Below are 27,856 nucleotides of genomic sequence, written 5' to 3' on the forward strand. Positions count from 1 at the left end.
CACACTGGAAATCTCAGTATCTTGGATCTAGATTTATTACTACATAAAACTAGATTACTACTAAATCTAGATTTATTACTACACTTACATATTCTCAACCCATCTGAGTTAAAGCACTGAGTAAAAATAACTTATGAAATTTTCAAGTTGTGAATGTATTGCAGACATATTGTAGCTATCCAATAAGAGCATTAAAGAGCAAGAAAAGGAAAACTCTCAAAAATTACAGAACATCAGCTGTCAGATACTCGAGATCCACGCTAATATGTTACCCACCAGTCCCTGCACTGAGGGAAAATGGTGGGCCTGGATGTAAGGGCCATCCCTTCTCCAGAGCATTCTTTAAGCCTGCAAGTGTAATATGGATGCTGGTACAGTTCCAGGTGTTCATGTTACCTAAATGACGCATGTATAGGAGAGATTGATGATGCCATATTTATTTTAGATGTGGATCTTTTGAAACATGCTGGAAAGATAACAGTAAACCACTCAATTTTAGAACACGCATCTATAAAATCAGTGTTCATTCCCTCTTCCAACACAAACTCAGTCCACTTCAAATAACTGAATAAATTTAAAAGGAGACTAGCAATTCTGACTAAATAAAGCAGTTTTTCTCCTTCACAATGGGCTAGACAGGACTTTAAGTTCAGATATCATATTACTTTTCAATACTGCTTAACACTGGAGAATGGAAAAAATTACTCATGACACTGACTCTAGAGAAATTAGCATCCAATCACATTGTTTTCTTGCCAACTCAAAGTTCAGAAAGGGGAAGAGAAAGGAATGGTCATCTATTTTCTCCCTTCATCAAGTGCTGACTGTATACTACCAGAGAAGGCAGTACAACAGCAAGATCTACTGGGAAAAAATCCACTTGTAAAAAAAAAAACTTAACTGTTAAAGGGAAGTGCAATTATCTCCTACCAGACTGGCACAGACAGGCAGCAATCAAAAAATAAAAAAAAACCCACAGAATATTTACTTCATAAATAGTTAATTAATTAACTATTATTAATTAATTAATGCTTAGAACTCAGCACAACTGAGCCACAGCATTACCTCTGAGCACTTTCCTTGGCCTGACTATTTTGGGAACATACAAAAAAAGCCTCTCTCCATCCCCTAGGTTAATTTGGTCAGTAACATTTCAACACACCTAAATTAAAAGCTGCACATCTGGAAAGCTGTTTTGATCACACATAGTGTCATTTGTATTACAGAAATATGCAAAACTACTAGGGAGCACACTGGAGAATATAACTTAGAAATGAGATTCTCATATTGCACTAGACACAAAAATAGACTCTTTTTATATAGAGAGGACTAACCTCTATTCATAGAATTCAGGAAATGTTATTGCTATGTTACAGTAAAACTGTCACTGAAATGTCTCCAGTTCTAACAATCATCATTCAAGGGGAAGGCAACAGGACCTTTTTAAAATCATAAATTGATAAATTTAAAAATTTAAATTTAAAATCATTAATCTCATAAAGAGAGCATACTCATTCCCATTACATATTTACTACATTTAAAAAGAAGTGCAGAAGTGGCACTACTCTACATATGAATGCAAATTTTTATTGTCTTTTATTTAGAAATCCCTGCACAATTTCTTTACTTGACACATCTATATTTTAGGATTGATAAGGTATGAAATTGCATTCCTCTATAATAAGTTTTCTACTGTCCAGGTTTCTATTTTGGTTGAAATATGAATAATAAAAGCAGTTTTGTTTCTGTTTTCTCATCAGCTTTCATTTGCACATTTATATGTAGGTCCTCCTCAAGAATATGAATCTTGGAAGGCTACTACTAATTCTTACAACAAGTGGAAATAATATGGGGAAATACAGAAAGCTAGCTAGGATAAGCTGAAAAGCTGAGCCTGATTTTGCACCTCAGCTTTTCTGGACAGTATATTCCAGCACAGATGCCTGTCATTCCTCCAGAGGAGTTGGAACTGCCAGCCTGGGCATGCTCATTGACCTATTTAGGGCAACTGTGAGAACCATCACATTCCTGTACTTCAATATTTTAGTAAGTTAAGAGAAAAAAATATTCCAAAGCAAGCATGCAGGAAACAACTTGAAATAGCAACTCACAAGTCCCTGAATTGTCACAGAGGAAGGAGTAGCTGCCCTAGCAGCTGCCCTGCATATTTCTCCCTCTTGTGCACTTTTCAGTGCTTAAATCATAGAATTATAGAATTACTTAGATTGGAAAATACCTTTAAGATAGTGAGTCCAACTGTTAACCCAGCACTGCCAAGTCCAGCACTAAACCATGTCTCTAAGCACCACAGCTACACAGCTTTTAAATACCTCCAGGGATGGGGACTCTACCATTTCCCTGAGCAGTCTGTTCCAATGTTTAACAACCCTTTCTGTGAAGAAATTCTTCCTAATATCCCATCTAAAACCCACCTGGTACAGCTTGAGGCCATTTTCTCTCATCCTATCCCTTCTTAGTTTGGAGAAGAGACCAACAGTTCAGAAACACATTTTATAAAAGCGAACTGGCCATCACAATTCATCTGCACATTAAGGGTACATATATGTGACCCATCATCTTTTTAGCTGTGTCTACACAGGGTAAGAGAATATTTGTGTGTCCAGCTTCTTTGCAGCCATTGCAGCTGGAATGACCTCAGACCCCTGAGCAATCCACATGGCACTGTGCTGGTGCTCAGAGCACCATGATGTCCCCTGCTAGAAACTGCCTATGTAAAGGGTCCCTTCAACAGGAGCTGTCCTGGCTCTTCCACATTGTGTAAAGGTACTGTTTGAAAGAGCTGGATGCTTTCTACCTAAAATTTATGGTAAATGGCTTAAATTTAAAACTAACACACAATCTTTCCAAATCTCCCACAACTGGCTGTTGCCAATATTGAATTTACACATGTGATTAGTTTAGAATTGGTCTGGCAGCCATGAACTTGTCAAAGCTCCTTTTCTAAGGTATCAAATAAACACAGTTCTCATTCCTCTGCTAAGCATCCAGTATTAGATTAAAATTTTTATGGTCAAAATAAACCCTTTCACCATTGGTTTGACTTCTGTGTAACACAAGGCATCAGCCTTGCTAGATTTCATTACTCCTCTGTCTGGAAATAGTACTTTAACAAGACCACATCTATTTTGTGACCCTTGAACAATAAAATATTGCCTCTAAGTCACTGATAAAGATATTGAACTTTTCAGAGCTGAAAAAAATCCCGAGATACCTAAAACTCACAAGTATTTTATTATTTTTCACAGAAATACATATTTTAAATTGCATTTTCTCCAGTAACACAGGAGGCCTGCTTTGCTTTTTCATTAGTCTTATTTCTTAAAAGAAAAAGTAAGAATTCAAATGTCTTTCAAGGGCAAAAAAATAAGTCAACCAAAATTCTGTAAACTCTCATTGGACCAGGATCGTTGCATTTTCAGTAAGAGCCTTACCTTTAATCTAATCTTTTTGATTTTTTAAAATTCATCCCAGATACACCTAAGAAAAAACTAGTACTTCCTCCACACCCAGCTCAGCATGGTACAGAGAAAGCTTTCATCACATTTTTTTTTTTTTTTTAAATGACTGACAACGCATTATTTGGACATTCTGATTTAAGGAACTTGACAAACTTTGCAAACTTTTTCAACATATTCATTTGCTATTAATAAAATGGGAAATAGGACTTTTTGCCAAGATAGATAAAATTTACATTTAAGAAGTATCTACCATATTTATAGGGTCAATCTAATACTTCCATAAGTACTATCACTAAGGAAAAGCATCAGGAAAAACAGAAAACCTCATTCTTACTATTCATAATTATTTTCAGTAAGTTACTTTTCTTTAGTGTCTTTTGCTTTTTTACTGCCTATAAAGATAGTTTCTGGCCTTGGTTTCTATTACTAGGCTTTGCTGTTCGGTTGATTTTATTAAACTGCCAGTATTCACATCCCTGTAAGCCAGACTAATTTTTAGCCAACAAGGCTTGTCTCAACATTGTTTATTTTGTGAGAGTTTATCCACATCTTTTAAGCAGAAAACAATCACCACTCTAATTGTGATGTTTAACTGTTTCCCTTTGATCCAGCTTGATTCTTCCCATCCTCCTTAAACCATCCCTCTCTTCCAGTGCTGAACATGTGTTTCAGGTAAATCTCCACGAAATTGCAGCTGTGTATATCTTGACAATTATTCATTTTTCTTCCACAGTCTATTTCTTTAAACACTGCAAGGTGATTTAACATATATCTCTGCAAAATTAGATGAACACTTGGGATCCAGAGGTCATACCACCCCAGGATTGCCAACACTTTCATATCAGCACTCAGACTCATGCCTCAGTATGTTTTCATTGCATTGAAATCCCAACTAAGAAGCACCATCCTCACACCTGAAATATACACAGCTCCTGGTAAGGCACACCTCCTAGTGAGATTGCCGTGGTTTGTAGTAAATAACTAGCAGTACTCCAAATACCATTTTAAATGCTTTGAATAAAAATGTTCCTCAGTAATTACTCGCCCTGTCAGTACCTTACAAAACAGGCCTGTTATTTTTGGCAGCAGTCAACACTGCTTCTTTTGGACACTCGGTCCCACACTGACTACATGGAACCATTTACTGGCTTGGTCACACGGGACTTTCTACTAGGTCAAGTTTTTAACCATAAATAAGCAGCTTCCATTTCTCTTGCTTATTATACAGGCAATTGTATAAAAATGCTCTACTTGCTTCTCTTTTCTCTCCTTGATTTTATGAGTAACAGGATAATATCCTAGCTAAAAATGCCTCTGCTAAAACTAACAGTAAAAAGGACTTTAATAATAACCATCTCAAATTGAGTGAGTTGCTCCTCAAAGTTTGTTGTTTGAGTTCTGTACACAACAAAACAATATGGGATGAAAGCTTGTGAAGTTGGGGTTTTTTGCAACCTGCTTTTGAATAAGAATTAATCTTTCTGGAAAATTTGCAGGTTGTGCACCTCCGCATTATAGTTGCCAAAAGTACATTTTTAAAACTTCCTTTGAAGCAGGGAGGCCCCCACAGAATGGGAGAAGGAATTAATCTAAATGGAAAACATCTGCACATTTAAAAAAACATTTTCAACATAATTATTATTTATATATGCACAAGTTGCAAGAGTGATTTCTGTTGTGTCTTACTATGGAAAATCCTGACTAGACTAAGAAAATACAGCCTAAAAATACACTTATTTGTTCAAGAGGTTTAGCTTTAAAGATAAGGCATTGCAATTCCATGCCAGCTTGGCCTAATATAATCAGCTTAGCCAGCAAAATGTGGATGCTTTTTGGTCATTTCAGTTCTCTGTAGTGACTCATCAACTGGTTACACGAACATAAGTGTTAAGGAGGGAACAGGGATGTGCCACTGGTGAGAGAAAGGGTGTTGAGGGAAGAAACTAAGAGAGATGGTGCCATAGGATCCCTGACTTTGATAAAGAAGCCTGAGAACTATATCCAAGCTCCCATTAATGAATACTATCAGGCCCATGTCATGTAATCAGTTTAGGGGTACAACAACAAATTCACACCTATTCCCAACCCAAGAGCCAAATTCAGAGGTCTCATTCCCTACAGTCCTAATAAGAAGCCATATCCCAAAATGAAAAACAAAAAAAAAACAAAAACAAAAGGCATCCTCCTGATCAGAAGGTATTTCAGAGCATCAAACTTCAGGTCACACAAATTTCATGCACATTGTAATACTTTGTGTGCCACTCCTTCACAGACATTGAACTCAATGTCTAATCACAAGAACAGTGACATAAAAGTTGGGTTAGTAACACGAATAAGCCCGTTTTGCTGTTGCTGTGTGAATATATAGATTTTTGATATCTTTCAAGCAAATAATATGCTAGAAAAAAGTTAAAATTACAATGAAACACAAGCATAAAAGCAAAATGAAAAGCCTACTGAAGTAACAGAAGTAGCCATTAACTGCCGAGAAACATTCATTAATGGATTACAAAACTGGCCCAACTGCTCAAAACCAAAATAACTGCTCAAACCAAAAGTGAAAATGTTTTATAGCTAATGAGACTTATATGTGAATTGACATGGCTACTTGCTACAGTGCTCAAACACATCTCACAAGAAAGCCTGTCTGCTTTTAGAAGGAGGCTCTGATGGGACAGAGAGGGGAGCAGACATTTCTTGTTCAGTAATGCTTTCATCATGCAGTGTCTAAATGACCCCACTAGGGCAGGGAGGAGGGTGTGTGTATAAAGCTGAAGATGCACACACCCAACCTAACAATCCAAAAGCTCCAGCTAAATTTACTGGTGCAAGAATGCTTTGTTTAGCTATAATACACATATATCTCTGATACATTTATCGTGCATAAAATTTAACACGTGTCACTTGTAATACAATATATTTACTTCTACAAAAGCGTAAATACATTGCAGGTGGTTTTCTTTTAATTTTGACATCATTCAGAGTCTTCAAGTATTGCAGTATTCTTTCAGACAAAAAAAAAGGGGAAGATCAAGGCCAAGTAATTAACCAGTAATCCCTAGAGCACTGTAAAGAAAAGAGTCAATTCTGAACAAGTTTAAATCTCTGAATTTCACACAAATGGGAAACCAAGTTAAAGAGGGTAAGGTCCACCTACGTGAAGCACTAGAATCTCACTTGGGAAAAATTTACAGTGCTTTTTATAACTAAAGGGAATATACAACTGAATTACATAGACACCCCTTGCCAGCACAGATCAGACTACAGCCTCAGGCATTTCACCAAAACGAAATAGTTATTCTGAATCTGAATTCAAAGTTCACATCAAAAGTCACTGTAGAGAAGTTCTGTGACAGAAGTGGAGAATGAACACTGCCTTGAATTACATTTTTAACTCTATGACCCTCCTCTTCTTGAGACCAAATTTCCCACACCATATTTTAACATGTGCAGTGTATGAAGCACAACAGTGTCCTTAATTACTTAAACATTACAGAACAGTCCACACTGCACATTAGGATGAGTATATCTACGCTGTATATTAGGATGAAACATTTTCCTTACAACTTTTTAGTTAGCACAGAATCAAGCCAGTTTTGTAACAAGAATCCCTCACTATACTTCAGAAAAGGAGTTACCTCATTATCTGTTCCCACATCCAACATCACTGGTAGACACTGATAAGGTTTTACTCCTCCACATGCTGTATAAAGTGCCAGTTTGCCAACAGGAATACCCATTCCATAACAGCCAAGATCTCCAAGCCCAAGAATACGTTCACCATCAGTCACCACAATAGCCTGGAGGAAGAAATGAAAGCATTGTAAAAATCACTTCCTTGCTTGTATGTACCAAGTATTCCATTATTTTCTCACCATAATTTTTTATTTTACATGTATAAACTGTAACAGGTGCAATTAAATCAACAGTATAACAAAAGCAAAAAATTGTTTTATTATATTTTACTGTGGTTTTGTTACACTATTTTAGACCCTTCCCTCACTCTAAATGGGACTTTCACATAAAACTTTTAAGAATACACAAGAGATTTAGTATTTATTATTACATTACAAGAGAACTGGCATTGTTCCCTCTCACATTTTTCTGTCAACAGTATGAAAACAGAATAGGAAGGGAAAGGAAGTTATCCACAAAAAAAGAAGAACCACAAACTCCTGGGTTTTGTCATCTGTTTTCAGCAGAACCAGAGTCAGTCCCTCCTACTGGCCTTTGTCATGGCTGTCTACAAGCACCTGGTTCTTACCCTTCAAAGATCTGTGTCTTCCTCCCTTGAGTAAATAACACATTCTATCATACTTATACATATCAGGAAGCATGTGTTCTCCTTGACAGAAATATAATAATTTAGTAATCCTCAAAAACTGTCTGTGCTAACAAGAAATTTCATAATAAAGGAGAGAAGTGCTCAGTATGGCAAACAGCTGACAACACAATAATTTTCTTGTCATACTCAGTAGCAAGCCATTTTAGTTGGAAATTAAAGATTTTTTTAAGAGAGATCATGAAGCACTGTAAGTGGAGAACTATTACTTAAACTCTAGAGTGTGGTTGCCAAGAATCATGTGGGGTCTCTACCCCTGGAGATACTCAAAACTCAAAGTCTGGACATAGCCCTGAGTAACCAGTCCTGGCTGACCTCATTTGAGCAGGAGCATGGCCTAGATGAGCACCTTCTTACCTCAACCATTCTCTGATTTCCTGAAATGCAGAAAAAGCATTCAGGGTGCTTTTTTACATAATGTTCAATGCAATTGGGCAATTATCAGTAAAGGACACCTATAGCTAAAAAAGTGTTTAAATGCCTCAAATTTTGGCTATAATAGCATTCTTTCTATTGAAAAAATGAATCAAGAAATCACCAAAATCTAAACTGATAAAAAGCTCATAAAAAATATTTTAACCAATTCATCTTGGGTACAAAACAGCATCAGCTTTGTTATGCAACTAAAACTTTACTTACCTTGATGACACTTTCTGGCCAGGATTTAAGCATTGTAGCAATGTGACCCCGGTCATGGATAGAAATAAAAAGACCTCTGCAAATAAAAAAGAACTTTTCATATAAACAGGTAACTAAATAATTACAAATAAATATAATAGAAATAAAGTAAGTATAACTAAATAAAATAATACATTAAACCTATGCAAATGTGTTTCTTAACATACAGACATTCAGTTCAATAGTAGAGCTTAATTTTGTATGAATAAGTAGACTAATCATCTGCATTTAGACGTCAGAGAACAAGTAACTCAGCAAAGCTTTACTAAACAGAGAACCTGTAAGAGTCCTTTCTGAAACCAAAGCACTCAGCCCTTGGTCTGTTCCAATGTGTTCATTTGTTGTCCCTGATCATAACATGAGTTCCTCCTATGACAGTGATCACTACTGCCCCAGCAGTCGTAATATTCACAAACAAGAACAGGCCAAAGCTTTAAGCTGTGAACAAAACCTGAAATAAGTCAGATATTATCATTACATAAAATAAATCAGGAGCATTGAATTATGTGTTTGGAAAACAGCCTCCCTATTTCTTTAAATTGTCATTTTGTATCCCCTCAGAGTTCATTCAATTCAATTTCTTATCTACTTTTTTTCATGTGAGATGGTAGAAAAATGCCATCTCTCAAAACCCATGAATGCACTTAAATGCAATCTCTCAAAATCTACAAAGGAAGCATCAATGAAGAAGCCCACGCCAAAGACGCATTCAAAGTAATTATACTTTGCATTACTAAGTATAAGGCATCATCTTCCAGAATTATTCTAAAGCATGTCCTGTTGCCCATTTTAAAAAATTTAAAGCTAAACTTAGACAAAATTATTGAAAAAATAATTGAAATCTAAGTCTACCGGAATATGACCTCATATTCATACAAGTGGGTCTTATAGGTCTAAATAAACTAATAAATCAAGAAATGCTTATCAGCTATGACTGCACATATACCAAGTCAAGCAAAAAATCTCCTGTAGTGTTAAATGTATACTAACCAAGACAGAAAAATTAGTCCAAACATTATATTTAATCTCCTATGTTTAAATACTTCAAACATATTACATTATATGTTTGTATATAAATTATCATGCAATTTTTATTTTTATATGCATGCATTTTTATATGCATGCATTTATATACATGAATTTTGTATTTCATATTTAAGTGTCTTTATTCCTTCTTTGATGTCAGAAATATGCAACTGAAATTCTTTATTATTTGGGACAAAAAGCAACATGAGCTATGTTGTGATTAACCAAAGTATTTCATTTTACGCATTTTTCCCTAGAAGAAGAAATTCTCTCATCCTGGCATTTCAAATTCATTCTCCTTCTGTGTCCATTTCCCATGTTCAGAACTAACACACACAGGCTGGGTATTAAAGTATCTCGGTTGTTTCTTAATAATGTTTTTATTCTCAGTTGTTGCATCTGTCAGCAAATAATTTCTTCATCCCAGTGGAGGCAACAGGTCTTCAGGGACAGAAAGGTTGATTTAATCACACTTTTGAAAAGTTCTAGTATTTACTGCACACAAGCATATCTATTTGTGAGCCATCTACCTGAAAAAAGATGTCCCTTAACAATGAAATCCACAAAACAGCAAAGAAAAATACATGATGCTTCCTTTCTGATGTATTGTGCCATGCATCATTTTATAAAACAGCCAGTGAACTGTTAAATCATAAAGTGCATCTTATCAAAATTGCTAGCCTCAAGAGACAGCTGTGACAGTGTGTGAAAGCAAGCACAGAGTGCTGGAAGAAAGCAATCTTGTGGGATCACTCCTCTCCTTGTCTCCATTCTCCAATTTACACCAACCCAATAGATTTGTGTTAAATGAAGCAAGATTTTGTATTGATTTTGTAAAGAATCAGAGCCCAGCCCAGTGTGCCTAAACGCCCTCTTCCTTGCAAGCTAGGGAGAGAGGTCACCACGGAATAAATTCCCCAGCAGAGGAAAATAAAGGCAGGGTGGCTGCTCCAGAAGGAATTTTGTTGGAACATTTGTAAGGACCTTTGAATAAGTATTGAGAGTGTATTTCAAAAATCTGTTCAAGCAGGATCAGATTCAAGCCACAAAGGAAAATAGAAGCTCAAGTGTAAATAGTGATGTCAAAAGCATTCCACTCTCCTCTTTCTCCCTTTCCCTCCATTATTTCTGTAGTTTAGTAAGACATTTCTGGATACACTGGCCTGACCAGGAAGATGCTCTTAAATTTAAGGGAACAGAATAAGAGAGATGATATTTTTTCTTCTTTTATCTGGATCTCTTTTAGTTATCCTTCATTTCTTTAACTAAAACACTTTTCTTCTGTAAGGTACTCTCTGCAGGTCAATACACAAGGTTGGTAAGAGAAACCCTGTCTCACAAAGGTGTCAGCCACAAGAATACTCAGCTGGTATTACTGACACTGAATTCACTGGCAATTCTACCTGCAGAAAGCCATCAAAAGGTAGCAATACATGTGGTTTTTCTTTTCCATGAGGTCATGCTATAGCCAGGGAAATTACCAACTGCATACGTTTATTTGAAGTGGGATAGGGCTGAAAAACTGAAAAGGTAGCCAGCAATTCGGCTACCTAGCAGACATTATAGTTATTTTGGGGCTATCACAGCACAGCTACAAGAAGAATGAAGCATGGGGCAAGCTAGATGATTTAAACGGGATTCAGTTCTACATGGATTTCAGTCTGGAAATATGACTGAATTATCCATTTTAGTATAATGTTAATGATAAAAATAAGCACTGTCATGCCAGTGATGCACACCCTGCTCTGCTGTATGAGGAAAAGATGGCCTGCAGGATGTGCACTTGCACTTGTCTGACAAAGCACTTCAGGATAGGGCTGCTAAAGCAGATGGACAAGTAATACATACAATCACATGTAGAAAGAAGCAAGACAGGGAAAATACTATGGGAAAGAATATGCTGTTTGTTTTTCAGCATGCACATATTCACATTTCGAAGAAGAAGAGCAACTCATGGGGAAGCAGGATTAAGTTCTCTTGCACGCATTTTCAGAGCAGTCCGGGTTGGCAAGCTCATTGGAAAAGCAACTGTAGGTTTTACAGCACAGTGTTGTCCTTTCTATTTTAATTGGTATCTCAGTCATACATACTATCTTTCTTTGCAAGGCAAGAAGGCCAATCACCAAAACTGCGAGTTAAAACTGTTCTGAAGCTTGCAGCCTCAGATCAGTGTTCTAATTAATGTGCTCATTTTGAACATGGCACAGCGCAGAATTTCTAGCCTAAGCACATATGATAGAACTTGCCTAAGAACATTTGCAGAAGTGCTCATCTGGAACCAGTTTTCCCCAGTGAGCCCCCAGCTCAGGACTGGCTGATACCAGCCCAGCTAAAGCAAGCACTGCTAGTGACACCCACTGCAGCTAGCCAGAAAATGTATGAAACTACAGCAGAGGAATAATTAGACAAAGAAGTAACTATGCCTCCTTTCTTCTCATCACACCAGCAGTAAGATTGAAGAGTAAGGGGGGGAGCCCACATGAGGACATCAAGATCCTCTCAACAAAGGGTGGATCTATTTTGGGTCACTGAGCTCACTACACTGCAGCAAATTTTACCAGTTATGTGGAGGTCATTCTAGAGGACATGATTTGGGTCTGTTTTATTAAAATTCTCATCTATGAGAACAAAGTCAACAGAATTAAATGGAGCATTTGTTTATTATGTTTCAAGGAAGCAATGATCTACCAGTAATTTATTTGTCTATTTTCTATTAAAGAACAGTTTAGGAAAATGTGTCACTGTAACAGAATAATCCTTTCTTTCCTCTTCTTATAACAACAGGAGGCTATCTTAACATGTCTCAGAAAATGCCAAACATGTTTAATGAAAAGAAGTTCAGACTTTTCTCACAACCCTACAACCCTACATATTCAAGACTGTTATTTGAATTATGAACTGTACATAGAGTTACAGTAGAGGTGACTTCACTTCCCCAGGCAGCCTAAACCAAAAAGCCCAATAATAATAACAAAAAAAAAAAAGAAAAAAAAAAAAAAAAAAAAAAAGAAAAAAAATCCCAGGGGCAAGACAAAGTTTTTTTGTTTATTTCTCAGCCTAGACTCTTCCAAGCTTCTGCACTTGGCATGAAACAGGTAAACTACTTCTACTTCCCTGGTCCCCATTGAAATTCCCTTGCACTTTTAAAATCATAAAATGCAACACAATACAAACTTTGTACTAGGAACTAAGAGTACTTAGATGCTCCCCAAAGAACATTCTGCTCTTTTTTCACCACAATTCCAATTGTGACTGTTTAATATGGTCTCATTTCTTCATATAAAATATCCACAATATTTTCAGTACACCTTACCATAGCAAGTTCCTTTGCATTGCAAGACCACTGAGGTCTAATGAATACAAGAGATGGGCTGATTTAAGAAATGCAGCTGTTGACAGCTTTGTTTATTTTCTTTACCTTTCCTTTTGTACAGGGATGAATTTCATTACTTTGCAATACACAGATATGTTTTTCAATATATAAAATAGTTGATGCTGAAATAGCAGCTGCTACTGACTATCAGCCTGAATTCATCTGTGTTAAAGAAACTTGGGCTTTACATATTCTAGATGTGGCACACTCAAATGATATTTAAACAGAAAAAAATTGTAAGAAGCAAAATAGAGACTAAAACAAAAACAAAAATCAAAAATAGGACAGGAGCATTAAGAGAACAGTAGGTACTGCTAAAACCTCTGAAAGCATGGAGCTATACATTAGTAAGATGTAGTTCATAAAAAAGTAAATTCTAGCAGCATATGAATGACAATGAGGGTAAGATACTAATCCTAAAAAGACATAAAAGTTTATAAATATTATGTGTTATTTCATGCTTCACATTTTGTTTTGTAAATGACTACTGCTTATAAAATTTATTTTGTAGAAGACATCAAATATTCTGAAAGACAGATGCTAACATCTGCCAACACTACTTTTTTATACATAAAAGAATAATGAAAGCCTCCTATATTTTTATAGCGACTCAAATGCCCAATCTGGCATAAGAGTGTAGGGAAATTATTAAAATACAGAAAAACACAGTCTACATACATTTCCCTGTAAATGGGAAATGCTCATGTCAAGGGGTCTGAACAGTCTATCTACAGCTACAGGAGCATTTAGTTTTATTTTAAGAATCTCTTCTGAAAAACACTGTTTCGTGACAGTCTTTATCCAGTGTTGGCAGCCTCTGTAGCCTTCTTTCCCAAGCCCAAGTCCATCAAAGCTGCTCATCAATCCCTGTTAGTGTGCATCATGCTCCAATAGTCACTACAGTTAAAAATAACATCTACAGAGAAGAGAGAAGTACATTTTGGACCACTTACAGAACCATACAGTATTCAACGTGAATTAGCCTTTAAAGCAGGAAAGTGATAAAGTTAACCAGAAAGACAGCAGCTGTAAGCCTGGCATTTGAAAATATGGCCTCAGGGGAATAATGAAGTTTCAGAAAAGAAAGGATAAGGTTAGGAGAAATAGAAGGTACATAACTCTAGTGACACAAAGATGCAGATGCTGGGAAAATCTTTTCGTACAAATGTTAAAACATTATTTAAAAATAAATTATAATGATATAAAAAAATTGAAAATACAACTGGGGTAGATAGCTACTTAAGATTATAATTTTTCTAATGCAAGCCCCAGCGAGTTGCAGTGCTCTGGATTCTGCCAGAAGTGAATACAGTATCCACACTACACTCAAGCCTGCCCAAGATCTTCAGCCAGAGTCCATGGCTCTGCCTTGTTTCTTTGACAAATGACAATGGACACTGTGTGACTCACAGAGACTGATCCAGGGGGCACTCAGTCAGAAGAGCTGGTTCAAGCAACCCCATAGGTTACAGGAGCTTCCATATAAAATTCCTTCTGCCCACATCTTGGGTTTACTCAGAAAACCAACCTCAGGCCTCAGCATATTCCCTCTTCCACCTCATGTGGGATTAGGGAAGCAGGGAACCAGGGGCTGCTATTCCACAATTTGCAATGTAGTGAGTTATGTAACTTGCTGTAACAGTCCTGATACACCTGCAGCAAGGCCAGATCACAGACATTGCCCCATCTGCCCTTCTGCATCTGAAACAGGCTCCAGAGCTCTCATACAGCTGATATTTTCTAAATTGTAACACAAGAGAGCAGGTGACAGTGAAAAAAAAATTACAAGCTGCCCATAGCAGTTCAGAATGAAGGCAAATGACAAAGGAACAGAGACAAAACCTGCATCAGTCCTGTCTTACTACTTTTCTCCAAAAGGTGTGGACTTTTTCAGCCCCTTGAGATTCTTGCTACCAAAGCATGTAATCTCTACATTATGAGTTTAAGTGTACACAGATTTTTGTAAAAAACATCTTTTTTTCTTGAAACATTTTGCTTTTACTCTGAAAAATGCCCCCCAAATAGGCTCCAGAAGTGGGCATAGAAGTCAAGGCTTTGGCACCATAAAAAGCAACCCAATGAAGCAACCCAACCTTGACTGCTCTCATTCAACCGCAAAAAAATTATATTGTGAAAATAATTGGAGAAACACCATTACAAGCCTTGCACTGGAAAACTTTAAAACCAATTTTACATGGTACCAAGAATAATCACAACTTGACACTTGACTAATAATAAAAAAATCTCTAGTTAATTTTGGAAACCATAATGTTCACCTCAAACTACACTAAAAATACTTCATAGTAAAAACTTCATGGACTTAGTCATTGCAGACATTTTGCATTACTCATATTAAATACTCTTTACTGTATATCTAGATATCTAATACTGTTTTTCATTCAGTGCCTCACCTCCTCTACTTGCACAGCATTTTGTGGTCTGAATGTCCAAACTAATGACGCATCCTTTTCATACAGAAAAAGACTAAATCAAGTAATATTTTTACAGTCACTCCTTAAAATAGGAATTTATTGATTTTACTATATTCCTAAAGTATCACTAATCTAGACAATCAGCTTTTACGTATTGCTGCTTAACCACACAGCAGCAATTCAATGGGATGTGTTTGTTTGCAAAGGAAAAGGCAGATTGCAAAATACTATGGTTTAAGCACTGGAGCTCTTTTGCTCCAGAAGCTACTTAAATTCCTCTGACAGTTGCTCAATAAATAACTTAATTACTTACACTCTAATGGGCACAAATAGAAGTATTTGAAGACCGTGAATGAGAGAACAGTTTACCAGAGCCGGACCCATTAATATTTAAGACTGTGCTATTTCAATTGTTATCATGTCTGTATTATTTTATGCAAATGTTAACTGTGTAGAAAGCCATAAACATCATGTTGCAATGCTGGTGATGCTTTTCTAAAAAAAACCCCAACTTTTAAATGCTACTTAAACTGTGAAATACTCAAACAAGTGAGATCACTGTCCTTATTTACTTCAACAACTTGTGCTGCCTTGGCTCATTGGAACATAGAAAATTTCCTGTATCTAGACAATAACATCTTTTAAGGCCTGTTAACTGACCTTTAAATCACCATAATTTTCTCTCAGTAACTATTAACCAGGATAAAAGTAAAGACTTACTAAAAAATGCTTATTCTTATGCCATATCCTACCCAACTTTAATGAAAAAGTCACTTCTGAAATGAGACACCATCTTCCATTAATAGAGCTGACTCTAACTGCTGAAAATGAACACTGAAAAAGTACAAATCTCCCTTTACCATTTGCACATTTTTTAAAATGCAAACAAGCTGATGAGCAGAACTATTTCTGCACTTACTTCCTGTTAAATTTACTGCATGAATGAATGTATGAGACAGACCAAATTTTTAGTACTGTGTTCAATAATGTTTTTTAACATGGGGAAAACAGCTGCAGGTCCAGCTCTACTCAGATAGAGAAACTGAGAAGCAGCATGATTATTCTTAAGACTTATGTAATCTGATGTTAACAAAGTTCCAACACACCAGTTGTTTTCTGAAATTCACTCACAGAAGAAGTATTAATATTTTTCCAGAAAAACCCAGGACAAATATATTACCTATACAAAGTGTTTTTAATCATAGGAATCAAATATATTTAAGAAAAAAATAATGATTTTCTGACTCAATAAAAATTACTAGAAGCCTTTATCATAAAATTTGAGAAAATAATTATAACAGATGGAACCCCAAGGAAACATTTTGGGCATTAAAAATCTGTAATATATCTGGCCATTGTGCTAAAAATTAACCTCATCCATCAGAGACAAACAGCCTTATACTTTCCTTACTTTTCCTAAAAATTCAGTCATGACCCCAGGTAAAGATTTTCATTTCATGAAGTCAGAATCAACATTTTGGGGAAAAGACACAGTACGCAACGATCCCAACTAACACAACCTGATATTGCTGGTCTTCACTACACACATACAGGAAACAAAGCACAGCACACAGAAAGGACCTAGCGAGGAGTCACAGCCAGTACTCTGGGTGATGGGGTATTCAAATATCATCATCTAGCAGTCACAACAGAAGTGTTTCTGAAACGTCATTAGGGAGCTTCCAGCCTCCTCAAGGGAATCAAAGGCTCAAGTCCAGTGTCAGAAAGCACACAAGATTTTCTGAGGACGCTGCCTTTGGAAGCCTACATGCCATATTTTATGTCATCTTTCAAAGACGACATTTGTTTCACTGTAAGACTGAATGAACAAACCATTCACCAAATGACTGGCATCATAACCACCCTCATGAAGAATTCCATTTCAATGCATGAACTGGAGCATTGCTACATTCTATGTTAAGTGGCAAAGTAAAAGTAGAAATAGGCACATTGCTTGCAGAATAAGGCAAAATTGAAATCTTTTCAATACACTATTTTCTTGAGAATGACAAGTTCCCCATACTCATATACTACTTATTCATGAAAAAAACAATATTTGAACAGAAAGCAAGCCATGTTCCATATTTTCATTGCCAGAGACAAATATCTCTGAGTCATGTTTAAGAAGGTCCTTTTGGATGACCAAGGGAAACTCTCAGACATACTGTTGCCTAAAACAGGCTGTATGAATAACCTGACCCTTAACATACAGTGCAGCAAGCCTGTACATTCCTATGTGCTTAGAATAAATCTAAAGAACACTAAGAGAAAAGTTAAAAGCAACCAAAAATACCCTCTGATACAATAAAGTTGTCATAATATTGTGAACTTTTGAAATAGAAATGTGCTGCTGTGTCTCTGTAAGCTGCATTACAGCTTCATCTCAGGAATAGGAAGCTCTTCCTTTAGGTGGAAAATTCCACCAGAATGACAAAAATAATAGTTAATTTCAGTATACTAGAGTACTAAAATGAAGATGCGAGAGCCCCTAAACTCCTTTCTTCTTTAAGACTAAAGAAAAATTCATGTTAAAAGTAGTCACTTTGGAAATTAAGAAGCAAAAATGTGAACTGGCTTTGGACCATCTTTGTGCCAAATGCATGGGTTCTAATTCAGTACAAACTGAAGCTTGTTCTTCTTTTTTTCTATTTCTCAGTAAATGTTTCCTTTATTTCTGCCAGTTGATTTAAGCCTTCTATATCACTGTCTGCCTTCAGCTGGAAGTCCTTGCTTTTCTTATGATAACAAATTGCTTTGTTTGGTTTATGCACATTTATCTGTTTGATCTATGCTCCCAGCAGGCTCTTACCCATCATTTTCTAAAAGACAGTGAATTTCATGTGTGTGGCCTCATCACCTAATAGTCATGAGCCAAAAAGCAGAACTGACATTCAGTGCCACCATTTAACTCAAAGAGCAGTGGTCAGGATGTCAGATGCCTCACAAACCTTTCTCCACCCAGCTGCAAATTACATGATGTTGCTGCTACTCTACAATAGATTCAGTAATGTTATTCTGACCTAGTATTTTTAAGTATATTATAATTAACGCTGCTGACATTTTTAATTCAGCTGTGCCCATAAGATAACAACTTTATGCAGCTGTAAAACTTTGCTAAAAAGGGATGGAAGCGTCTTGCAAGAAATAAGAGGGTCCACTTCTATTCCAAAACTTTTTTTCTTGTCTTTTCCAGAAGCCTTCTATGCATATGCTCTCCCAAATGTAATATGTAAAAAGTTCCTGGACCAAAACATCTAGCTATAAATACAGAGAAACACAAGATGTATTAAAACACACAATCATCCCATTTGTTATGCTCTGAAAGGCTGAAAATATTTATACTTTGTCTTCACTTTTGATTTTTCATTTTAAGACATTACTATCTCTTTAGAAAGCTTGTAGATAGAGGCAGAAAACTGTGATGTTAACACAGCCAAGCTACTGCAAAGTTGCAGTGATTTTACCAGGGTTTTTCCTTCCTCTTTCGGACTTTACCAAATACAGTGACAGGAATTACTGTAGGGTTTTTTTTTTAAAAGCTACTAAATATCTTGTGTTGGAAATGCAACAATGAGACAGTGTTGGGCTGCTGAGTAATGACAGCATTTTGAACAGAGAAGCTGCTGAATGGAGAAGCAGGGGATTTGGGTGGTGCCAAAGGACGTGCAACAAATGTACAGAAAATGAGAGCTGGAGAAACTCCAGTGTAAGCACACCCCTAAAGGAAAACATCCTCTGGGCATGGGCTGGGATGTACACAGAATGAGCTAATAAAGGAGCATAATGCTTCTAAATCATTGGCATCTCATCTGAATACTACTGGTACCTTGTTTTGCAGTATGAGATGATAACATCAGGAATTACTGGGGACATGGAAAACTCTTTGCATAGAAGGACAGAGTAGGATTCCTCTATCTCAAAGAGGATCTGAATATTAAAAAAAACCTCTGCACTAGATGTTTATCAGTCAAATATAACAGTTCTCTGCTACAAGCTCATGTTACCAATGCAAAAATCCCTGCTGCTGGTGATACCTAATTGTAAACAAATGCAGCAACACCATTTATTTTTCATCCCACTGGTATCTGGAAGGAAGTTCTTTCCCTTCCACAGCATAGTCCTAGGAAGGGAGAAAGATACCCACATATTTTTCTTGGTACTTCCCAAGCAATGAGTTGCAAAGTGTTTTGTTTTTTGTCACAGTTGTCTGTTCATTCATGTGACACAAGCTGCTACTGTCTGGGTTGTCCTAAATGAGTACTAGAATGGTCAAAATCCCAGTCCATGGAGATGGATATAACATGCAAACTACTGTAAAGAGCAAGCTACAACTTCAGGGCTGTCCCAGAGCCACTCAAGGCAGAAGGGAGGCAACTGTACCTATCATTCTGTACAAATGGAAGGATGGAGAAACATCATATGCAGACACTGCATGGGATCTGATAGGCTGTCCTTGAAACGGTATAGAATTAAGGAAAGCCAAAGTTCTCTTATTGAAAGGAAATGACTCTTAAGATTTGTTTTGGAAGTGAAATGATGTTGACAATTAGGAAACCAAAAATCTGTCAGTTTTACAGAGGCTGTTTCATGAGGGGAAACTTTTAGTAGATAAATATGGCTTGTATAGCGTTAGACAGAGCTAATAAATAGACCACTCCTGTACTGTATGACCTGATACTTTAGTGTTGCCAGTGGAATCTTTGGCCAAGTAAAGGTGTGAAATTAAAATAAAATCTCTGCTCTTAAAGTACATTTCATTAAGGAATATACTGCTTTGGGAAATTGGGGAGCTTGTAACCAGAAGGCAGGCATAGAGTCAAAATCTCCCTAAAACTCCAGGAAAATAGGAAGACATTGAAGAGTAACATGGTTATACATTGATACAAGTAGTAGTTGCTGATATGAAACTGTAACATGCCAAAATAATACCTCATTTTAAAAGGCAGATACATAGTTTATTTGTTGCAAAGGATATAGCCTACCTTTTATGCGGTATTGGCACTAGAAAGAAAAGATTAGTCAGAGTAAAGACATTTTACTTAGGATCATGTACTTTTTGTCCAGTCTTTTGCACGTAGATCCACAAGATGACTGTTTTAGTAAAGGAAGCAAGAAGGTTCTAATAAATACTGCATTACTTACTGTCACACAAACTGTCTTTCCCATTTAGTGAAAAGCATCTGTATGAAACTTCTTTGTTTCAGAGGACTGTCTTAGTAGGATGTAATGAAATGAGAAAGATAATCACATGCCAAAATCCACAGAAATAAGTTCCCATTAGCTTAGTGCAGTTCCCATCCCAAGTGCAGATGCCTTTGAAAAGATAAATTTGAGTCCCCCAAATTTGTGGAGAAGGGAGAACATTCAGTTCTAACCTCACACAACAAATAGTAGAAATTATTAAAAAATAACAGTACAAGCCAAATGAGGACAGGGATCCCCTGGAAACATCCAGAACTCTGTGAAGGAAGTGAACAAGGGAACAGAAAGGCGTGGCCAGTATTTTAATTTTGGCCCTCTAGCTCAGAAACCACCAAGGATGTCTGTAGAAGAGCACTGAGTCTTGCTAGCCGTCTTCCTTAGAAGACTGTGTTAAGAATGACCAAACAATGACTGCTGCCAAACATTTTGAGAGTTATGTTTTGAGAAGGGATGGCCTCATTTCCTCCTGCTCACAGCCAAGATGTACTCCATCCAGAAAAAACAGAGCAATGCACCTACAAACTTAGGTCTGAAAGCCAGAAATTCCATGCTTGTGATGTGCTTTAGGATAAAGCTTTTATGACTGTGATCAAAAGTCCCTGAAATATTACCTGCAGAAGAAATCATGTATGAAGTTTATGAGAACAGGAAGACACTAATAATAGATAAAGCTCCAACTCAGACAAGACTAAATGGAAGAACAACTCCAAGTGCTACTTCTGTAAGTACCACCCCCTCCAAGTACTGTAGGTTATACCTACATGCAAGCACCAAGTACCTACAAAAACCACGGAGGATGTTATATTTCATACTGCTAGGTCAGCACTACCTACTCTCACTTTGGCACAGGCTAATCATTCATGATTTTATCCTGAGGTGAAAGTTTAATAAAAAGATAAAAATTTACACTGTACTTAAATGGTGAAACATATTGCCAAAATATTATGAAAAACCATGAATTTAACAGTTCTAGAGACACCTGATGACTACATGCATATAAACGGAAGAATATCATTATGTTTTCAAAAATCAAGAACAGAACTTTTTTTCCTTCAATAACTTCTTACATGAGAAACTGGCTTAATATTTACAAAGCACTCTATGACCAAAATGAGGCCCACTGACATCTGTGCAAGATCATCACACCTTTCTCTGCACCACCACTATTGTCAGCTGACAGACCAAGTTAAATATATGTTGGGAACAATCCAGTCTACAAGACAGTCCAGGAGAAAAGAGGAGTTCAACACTCTGCTAATTCTCCTTTTCCAGCTTTTCAGAGAAAGCAAATATTTTGCTGGGAAGAGTCTATTAGTCTTACCTTCAAGCCACAGAAGCAACAGAATGCTAAGCAAAGTTTTAGCTTGATGAAAGCAAAAGCAGATCAGAATCATGCCAGAAAGTAAAATTACTGGATGCAATGAACTCAATGGCAAGGCTATACACAGGGAGGAAAAAAAAGGAAAGAGAAAAAAGTTTCCTGGAATATGTCAACAGTTGTCATCTTCACAAAAGACGAAAGTAAAAAACGACCAAAATGTATTCCAAAATTCCTTGGTGTGAGATTGCAACTGGCATCACCATGAGGCTCTAGAAGCCATTAAGCACAAGGCTGTCTAAAATCAGAAGAAATGCTACAGGTATACTAAGTCTCTGTTGAAATGCTACAAAGTAATTTGCCACTCAAACCAGATCCTTCTGTAGAACAGAATTCGAACAGTTTCTTTTCAAAGAAACATTTTGCTGTTCTTTATGCCTTAATTGCAAAATATTTTGATTGCATATGCTGTCCTAACAGTCAAGACCTTACAAGAGATCAGTTAAAAAGCCTGCACATTTCCTTTTTTCCACTTACAGATTAAAATTCTATATAGTTTTCAGAGAAGAAAACACTAGGAAAAATAACTGTGAAACTAGTGCTTTGTTACATCTTTTAATATAATTTTATGTTACAAAATAATAACGTCTAACTAAATGAAATAAAATCCCTAAATAAACATATGTATACAAATATATGCTTATCTAGGGAGGCAAAAACATCTAGATGTGCTGAAAGGAAACCTAAGGGAGCTGTTATACTGGTGAAGAAGTAACCAGAAATGTCTGAAATAAATCCAGACATTCTAGTAGTCTCAATCAAGACAACACCACAGATCTGAAGGAGGGACAGAGTCTCAAAAAACTTCCAGGAACTGAACTTTCTTGGCTCATATGACCATGGAGTACTTGAAAAGTTTCTGGCCTCTACTAAGCCAAATCTGGTTTTTGAAGAGACTTGGATGCCACAGATATCCGCTGAAATTAAGAAAAATAATTCCAATAAAAGCCTCCTTAAAAACCACAAAAATATTATTAAATGTATCAAGGGATCAACCTTGTGCTGGCAAGCAGACTACAGCTTCTGATGCCAAGGTCTAACATTTTGCATGTTCTGTCACAGAAAATAAATATTTCCCCATGCTCTATTTCTTTTCTTTATTAAAAAGTGATGCTATCTTGCAGCTGGCAATCTCAGCATGTAAATATTTGTCAACAAAAAAGAACTCACATTTGCATTCAATATCATGCATCTGAATCATTGTAAATGTAAATATATAAAATAAATCTAAATAAATACATTCTTTTTGAGAAACATAAGGAAAGGGTTAAGTCTCAAATTTGTATGCGCTGAGTGACTACACACTTCAGTGAGGAGCAAATCTGGTAAACAATTTCAAAGCTAACATACTTTGCCTTTTAAGAGACTGCACCAGACCCAACAGAGTTGCTTTAAAAACGGTTCCTAGTCAGCCTGATAGTCTGTGCCTGCACTGGGAAATTATTTCAGAGAACTCTGCCGTGCCTGTGTAACTGCATCAGCTACTCAGGCTTGCTCTGGTCATACTCTGATTGAAATGGCTTTTCTTTCTAGGAATGGCAATATATAAACAGTCGCCTAACATTTTAACAACTTCCAAAGTCTTCAGCATAGCAGTACTTGGCAATTATACCTCCCTTCTCTGAATGCTGAGCTTACACAACAATCTAAAACTCCTGGGTGTTCTCTATACAATGTAAAAAGTTGATTTTGGATTCTTAGAGGAAATTTCCATTGAGCTTTCCCATATTTATTCTTGTTGGATGAAAGAACTGTTGTATTTAAGAAATGTATTTACAGAAATAGATTCTTTCTTGGTAAGTAATCAAAAGCTGTCATATCTATGTACATGCCTTGTGCAACTGAAGAATTTTTTCTTTAGGAATTTAAATGATGGAGAGAAGCTCTGAACCAAGAAGTGATCTAATAGAGATTCTGAGATAATGTTTTTAATGATAACATGAGCATTACAATAGAAGCAGAACCTCACTATATTCCTAGCATAAGTAACCTTCTATCTATACAGGTCCAAATTCCTTCTCTGACCAACTCTCTGAAGGATCCTTTCTTCCCTCATCCCCCTCAACAGTTAGGAAGAAGACCATATAGACTGGTCTTCTAAATTATGCTTACATAACAATGTGGTGTAGGTAGGTGCATGTTACAGATCTGCTATCAGACCTGTAGTGTTTACTTTTATAACAATACTCTTCATTAAACTGGTGGATTTAAAGCTGACTATTCAGAGGAAGTAATGCAATCTTGACTTGAGTCTCAATAGTTGACTATTATAGAAAAATGTCAATTATATAGATGAGCTTCAAACCAGTGAGTCAAGTTACTTTGCAGCTGGTTCACTTGAGAAATGATGCTTAATCAGATGGTCAGCTGGTCAGTCATGAATGTTTATTCTAAAATTGCAAACTATTGCTTCAGGATGAAAACCTTTTCCTGAGCCAGAGTCCTTCTGTGACTGTAAGCACATCATGTGAGCCCATAAAGTCTTCTAAAAACACATAAGGGAGTCACAGAAGATGATCTCATTTAATGATTCCATGAGAAACCTACTTTTTCAACTCTAAATTAATTTTGCTGTTCCTTGCCTCAAGAGATAACTTGCAAGCCAGGCACTTCAAACTCATTTCACAAAGCAAAGAAGTATAACTGAATATTGGAAAACATCCTTACAGACATAAACTAAATATGACACTACTTTACAAACTGCAGTGAGATAAATATGATCTGCAGCAAATGAGTAATTTTTAACTCATTTACCTCCAAGTCCATTTCTAACAGGATCTGTATTAAACTATGAAATAGCAAACAGTGGGAAGAGGCAATATTAAAAAATATTCTGAAATAAAAAACCATTGTGAAAGAAAAAGTCACTTCTCTGTAAAGACAGCACGTTCATATGAGTCAGCATAAAGCAGATACAGACAGTTCTTACAGTGAGAATACTTTTTTTCAAGGTATGATCAGATTATACGTTGTTCCTCGATCGCAACTTCTTGAAAAAAAAAATCCATCAAAATTGTAAGATGATATAGCCTGGACTAAATCTTACATCTTTTACTCCTTTTCTCCTGCAGAATATTAAATTTGATGTTTATATTTTCTTCTCCATCCATCTCATTAAGGATGCTGTTTTATGAGGTATGCTGGTATATAAGGCTTAATGCTAAATAAGTGATGGTCTAGAATGCAATTTTAAACGAAATTATATTGGTTGCTTTGCATAGTTGGTTGGAATAATCTAGAAAATCTTTTTCTCAGGGGAAAAAACATATCTCTAATGGCACAGTGGAAGACTGCATTGTGGGTAGGAAAGAGTCTGTTTAAAGATCATAGAACCACAGAATGGTTTGGATCGTAAGGGACCTTAAAGATCACTTCATTCCAACCCTGCTACAAAGGAGACACTGAGGTGCTGGAACACATCCAGAGAAGGGCAAAAGAGGTGATGAAGGCTCTGGAGCACAAGTCATGGGAGAAGTGGCTGAGGGAATTGGGGTTGCTTAGCCCTGAGGAGGCTCAGGGTAACCTTATCACCCTGCCTTATCAACTGCCTGAAAGGAGGTTCTAGCCAGGCAGGGGTTGGACTCTTCTGGCAGGCAATGAATGACAGGATAAGAGGAAATAGTCTCAAGCTCTGCCAGGGAGTTTCAGGTTGGACATCAAGAAGAATTCTTCACTGAAAAGGTGGTTAAGCATTGGAACAGGCAGTTCAGGGAGGGGGTGGAGTCACCATCCCTGGAAGTGTTCAAGAAATGTGCTATGGTTTAGTTTGACATGGTGGTTTTCAGTCAAAAATTGGGCTCAATGACCTTGGTCTTTTGAAAACTTAACAATTCCATGACTCTAATTAAACTGTTTTTCTCCACAGATGCTTCACACATCTGGGAGAAAGGGAAAAGTACATCCATGGGCAGAGGTGCTCCTTGTGAAATATTTTACATGCAAAGAATATCAAAATGAGGAGTAATGAGACCAGTGTAAGCAAAGACCTAATTTCCAGACACATTTAGCACTTCCTGGAAGGCCAATAAAATCACCATGGTGGCAAATACGGGGGCAGAAAAAGGAGATGAGTTCTCTTACTAAGGGAGGCACCTAAAAGCCACAGATCATTACATAGGTTTAAATAAGGATTCTTGAGGTATTTTTGAACTTTTTAATATGCACAGAAGTGGGAATTCTTGTTTTCTGCGGTCGACCAGATGGTCCTGACTCATTATATCAGTCACAAGGCCAAAATGATTCTCACATTAAGGACAAAACCTTGAAGCCATAAATCTCTCTGAAATATCTCCTGCTGAGGAATTTGTAAGCAGTCATTTGTTCCCTTACATCTTGCAAGCTTCTTACTTTTGATCAATGCCTTCACTGTAAAAAACCTATTTCTGTTAACAGCTACAGCTCATTTATCTCTCTCTTTGCCAGAAAATTCTGCAGAAGGCTCCAAGGTGTTGTTCCAGTCTGCACATGAAGGCAATGACATATACAATGTTCTCAAACAGCAACTCACACTCGGTGAGTTCATGTTCAAGAGGCAGAGTGAAACAGAAGTGTCCATCCTTCTTTCATACCACTTCCTCATCATTTTATAAATACAGATATTGCACACAGAATAAAAACACTCCAGTAACCAACCTATGAAGCAAGAAATCATTAAGCAGTGAAACAGGCACTTTGATGATTTGTGATAATTTTTAAGATATCAGTAGATACATATATAATGCATTCTTAGTTTGTACACATATTGTTTGAACACATTTATATGTGTGTGTGTATGTATAAAATACCAATTACATAAATATTTATACAGGAAAAAGTCTATGCTTTTCAAGTTTCTAAAACAAAACTAAAACTAAAGTTCCATTCTTCTCCTGTCTTCTTCTAATATGCTAGGATTCTAAAACAATATAATAGTAACACTATACAGTATAATACGGTACATATACTATACAATTTAATAGCTATAATTGGTCAATAAGATTAAAAATATACTCATGTTTTAATGCAAATCAACCAACCCTTTGCCTTCTTAATGCAGATAAGAAATGCACAAATTATTGCTTAATGTAGACCAAAAGTGTAGCTTGGATGATCTCAATTACTGCAGTTTTGGCTTACATGCAGCTGTTAGAAAACCGCTACAGAAATCTGCCAAGAGGAAAATAAGATTCAATTACTTTTATTTGAAGTATAAACTCACATACCTTGGCCTCCGGAATGCTAAACCATATTGTTGGCAAGCCAGTCCCACAGTGGGAGTATAAACAATAGGCATGAACTTTTCAATGTCAGAAGCCAGCACTTTATAGAAAAGCTTTTCATTTCGATCCTGAAGACTCATTAGCAGCATGTATCTGTGGAGAATTACATAAAATTAGACAGACATCAAGGGAACATATAAAGTACATTTAGAAATAGATTTGGTGTTTGGAAAGTTAAAATTATGTTTGTTCTATAATAGCCTCTGTCTTATTGAAAGTATTCAAATTCCTCCTAGTCTTAACAGCACAAATGGTTCAAACACAACGTATAACAAACTGGTTGACACAGAGAACCTGAAGCCATCACAACATTGTCAAACTCTACACACTCAGGAAGATAATCCCTCTCAGGTATAAAACACTGTGCTGCAATTGAGGATTTAGTCTGTCAGAACCTTATCTGTGTATATCAGTTGTTCCACTTGAAATGAGACCAGCATTAAATATAACTTAAGCTTACTCACTTGCCCAAAGAACACAGAAGTAAAAACATTAAGCTTTGCATGCTCTTTCCTAGATAGAAATTTATCTTAAATCCAGACTAATACTTCAAATAAATACTGAAAAACAAAGCTTTTGAAAACAAAGCAGACACACATGGCCTCTCATCCCCTAAGTCTATGTTTGACTTGAAATCTGCAATGTTATATTTCCTAACTAAAACCAATTTTGAGGAAGTTCTATATTT

At 36.5% G+C, this 27,856-nt stretch overlaps 1 protein-coding gene across 1 annotated transcript in view; it reads right to left on the reverse strand.

Annotated features, from left to right (window-relative positions):
• ME1 (malic enzyme 1) overlaps nucleotides 1–27,856 on the reverse strand; it is a 154,875-nt gene that overhangs the window by 81,214 nt on the left and 45,805 nt on the right. Inside the window, exons 3-5 of the mRNA XM_064707454.1 lie at nucleotides 27,112–27,261; nucleotides 8,461–8,536; nucleotides 7,118–7,279 (exon numbers count right to left, since the gene is read on the reverse strand). Coding sequence (XP_064563524.1) covers nucleotides 7,118–7,279; nucleotides 8,461–8,536; nucleotides 27,112–27,261 — 388 coding nt within the window. The remainder of the gene's footprint in view (nucleotides 1–7,117; nucleotides 7,280–8,460; nucleotides 8,537–27,111; nucleotides 27,262–27,856) is intronic.

Source organism: Zonotrichia leucophrys, chromosome 3 (genome assembly GCF_028769735.1).
Source record: "Zonotrichia leucophrys gambelii isolate GWCS_2022_RI chromosome 3, RI_Zleu_2.0, whole genome shotgun sequence".
Taxonomy (NCBI): domain Eukaryota; kingdom Metazoa; phylum Chordata; class Aves; order Passeriformes; family Passerellidae; genus Zonotrichia; species Zonotrichia leucophrys.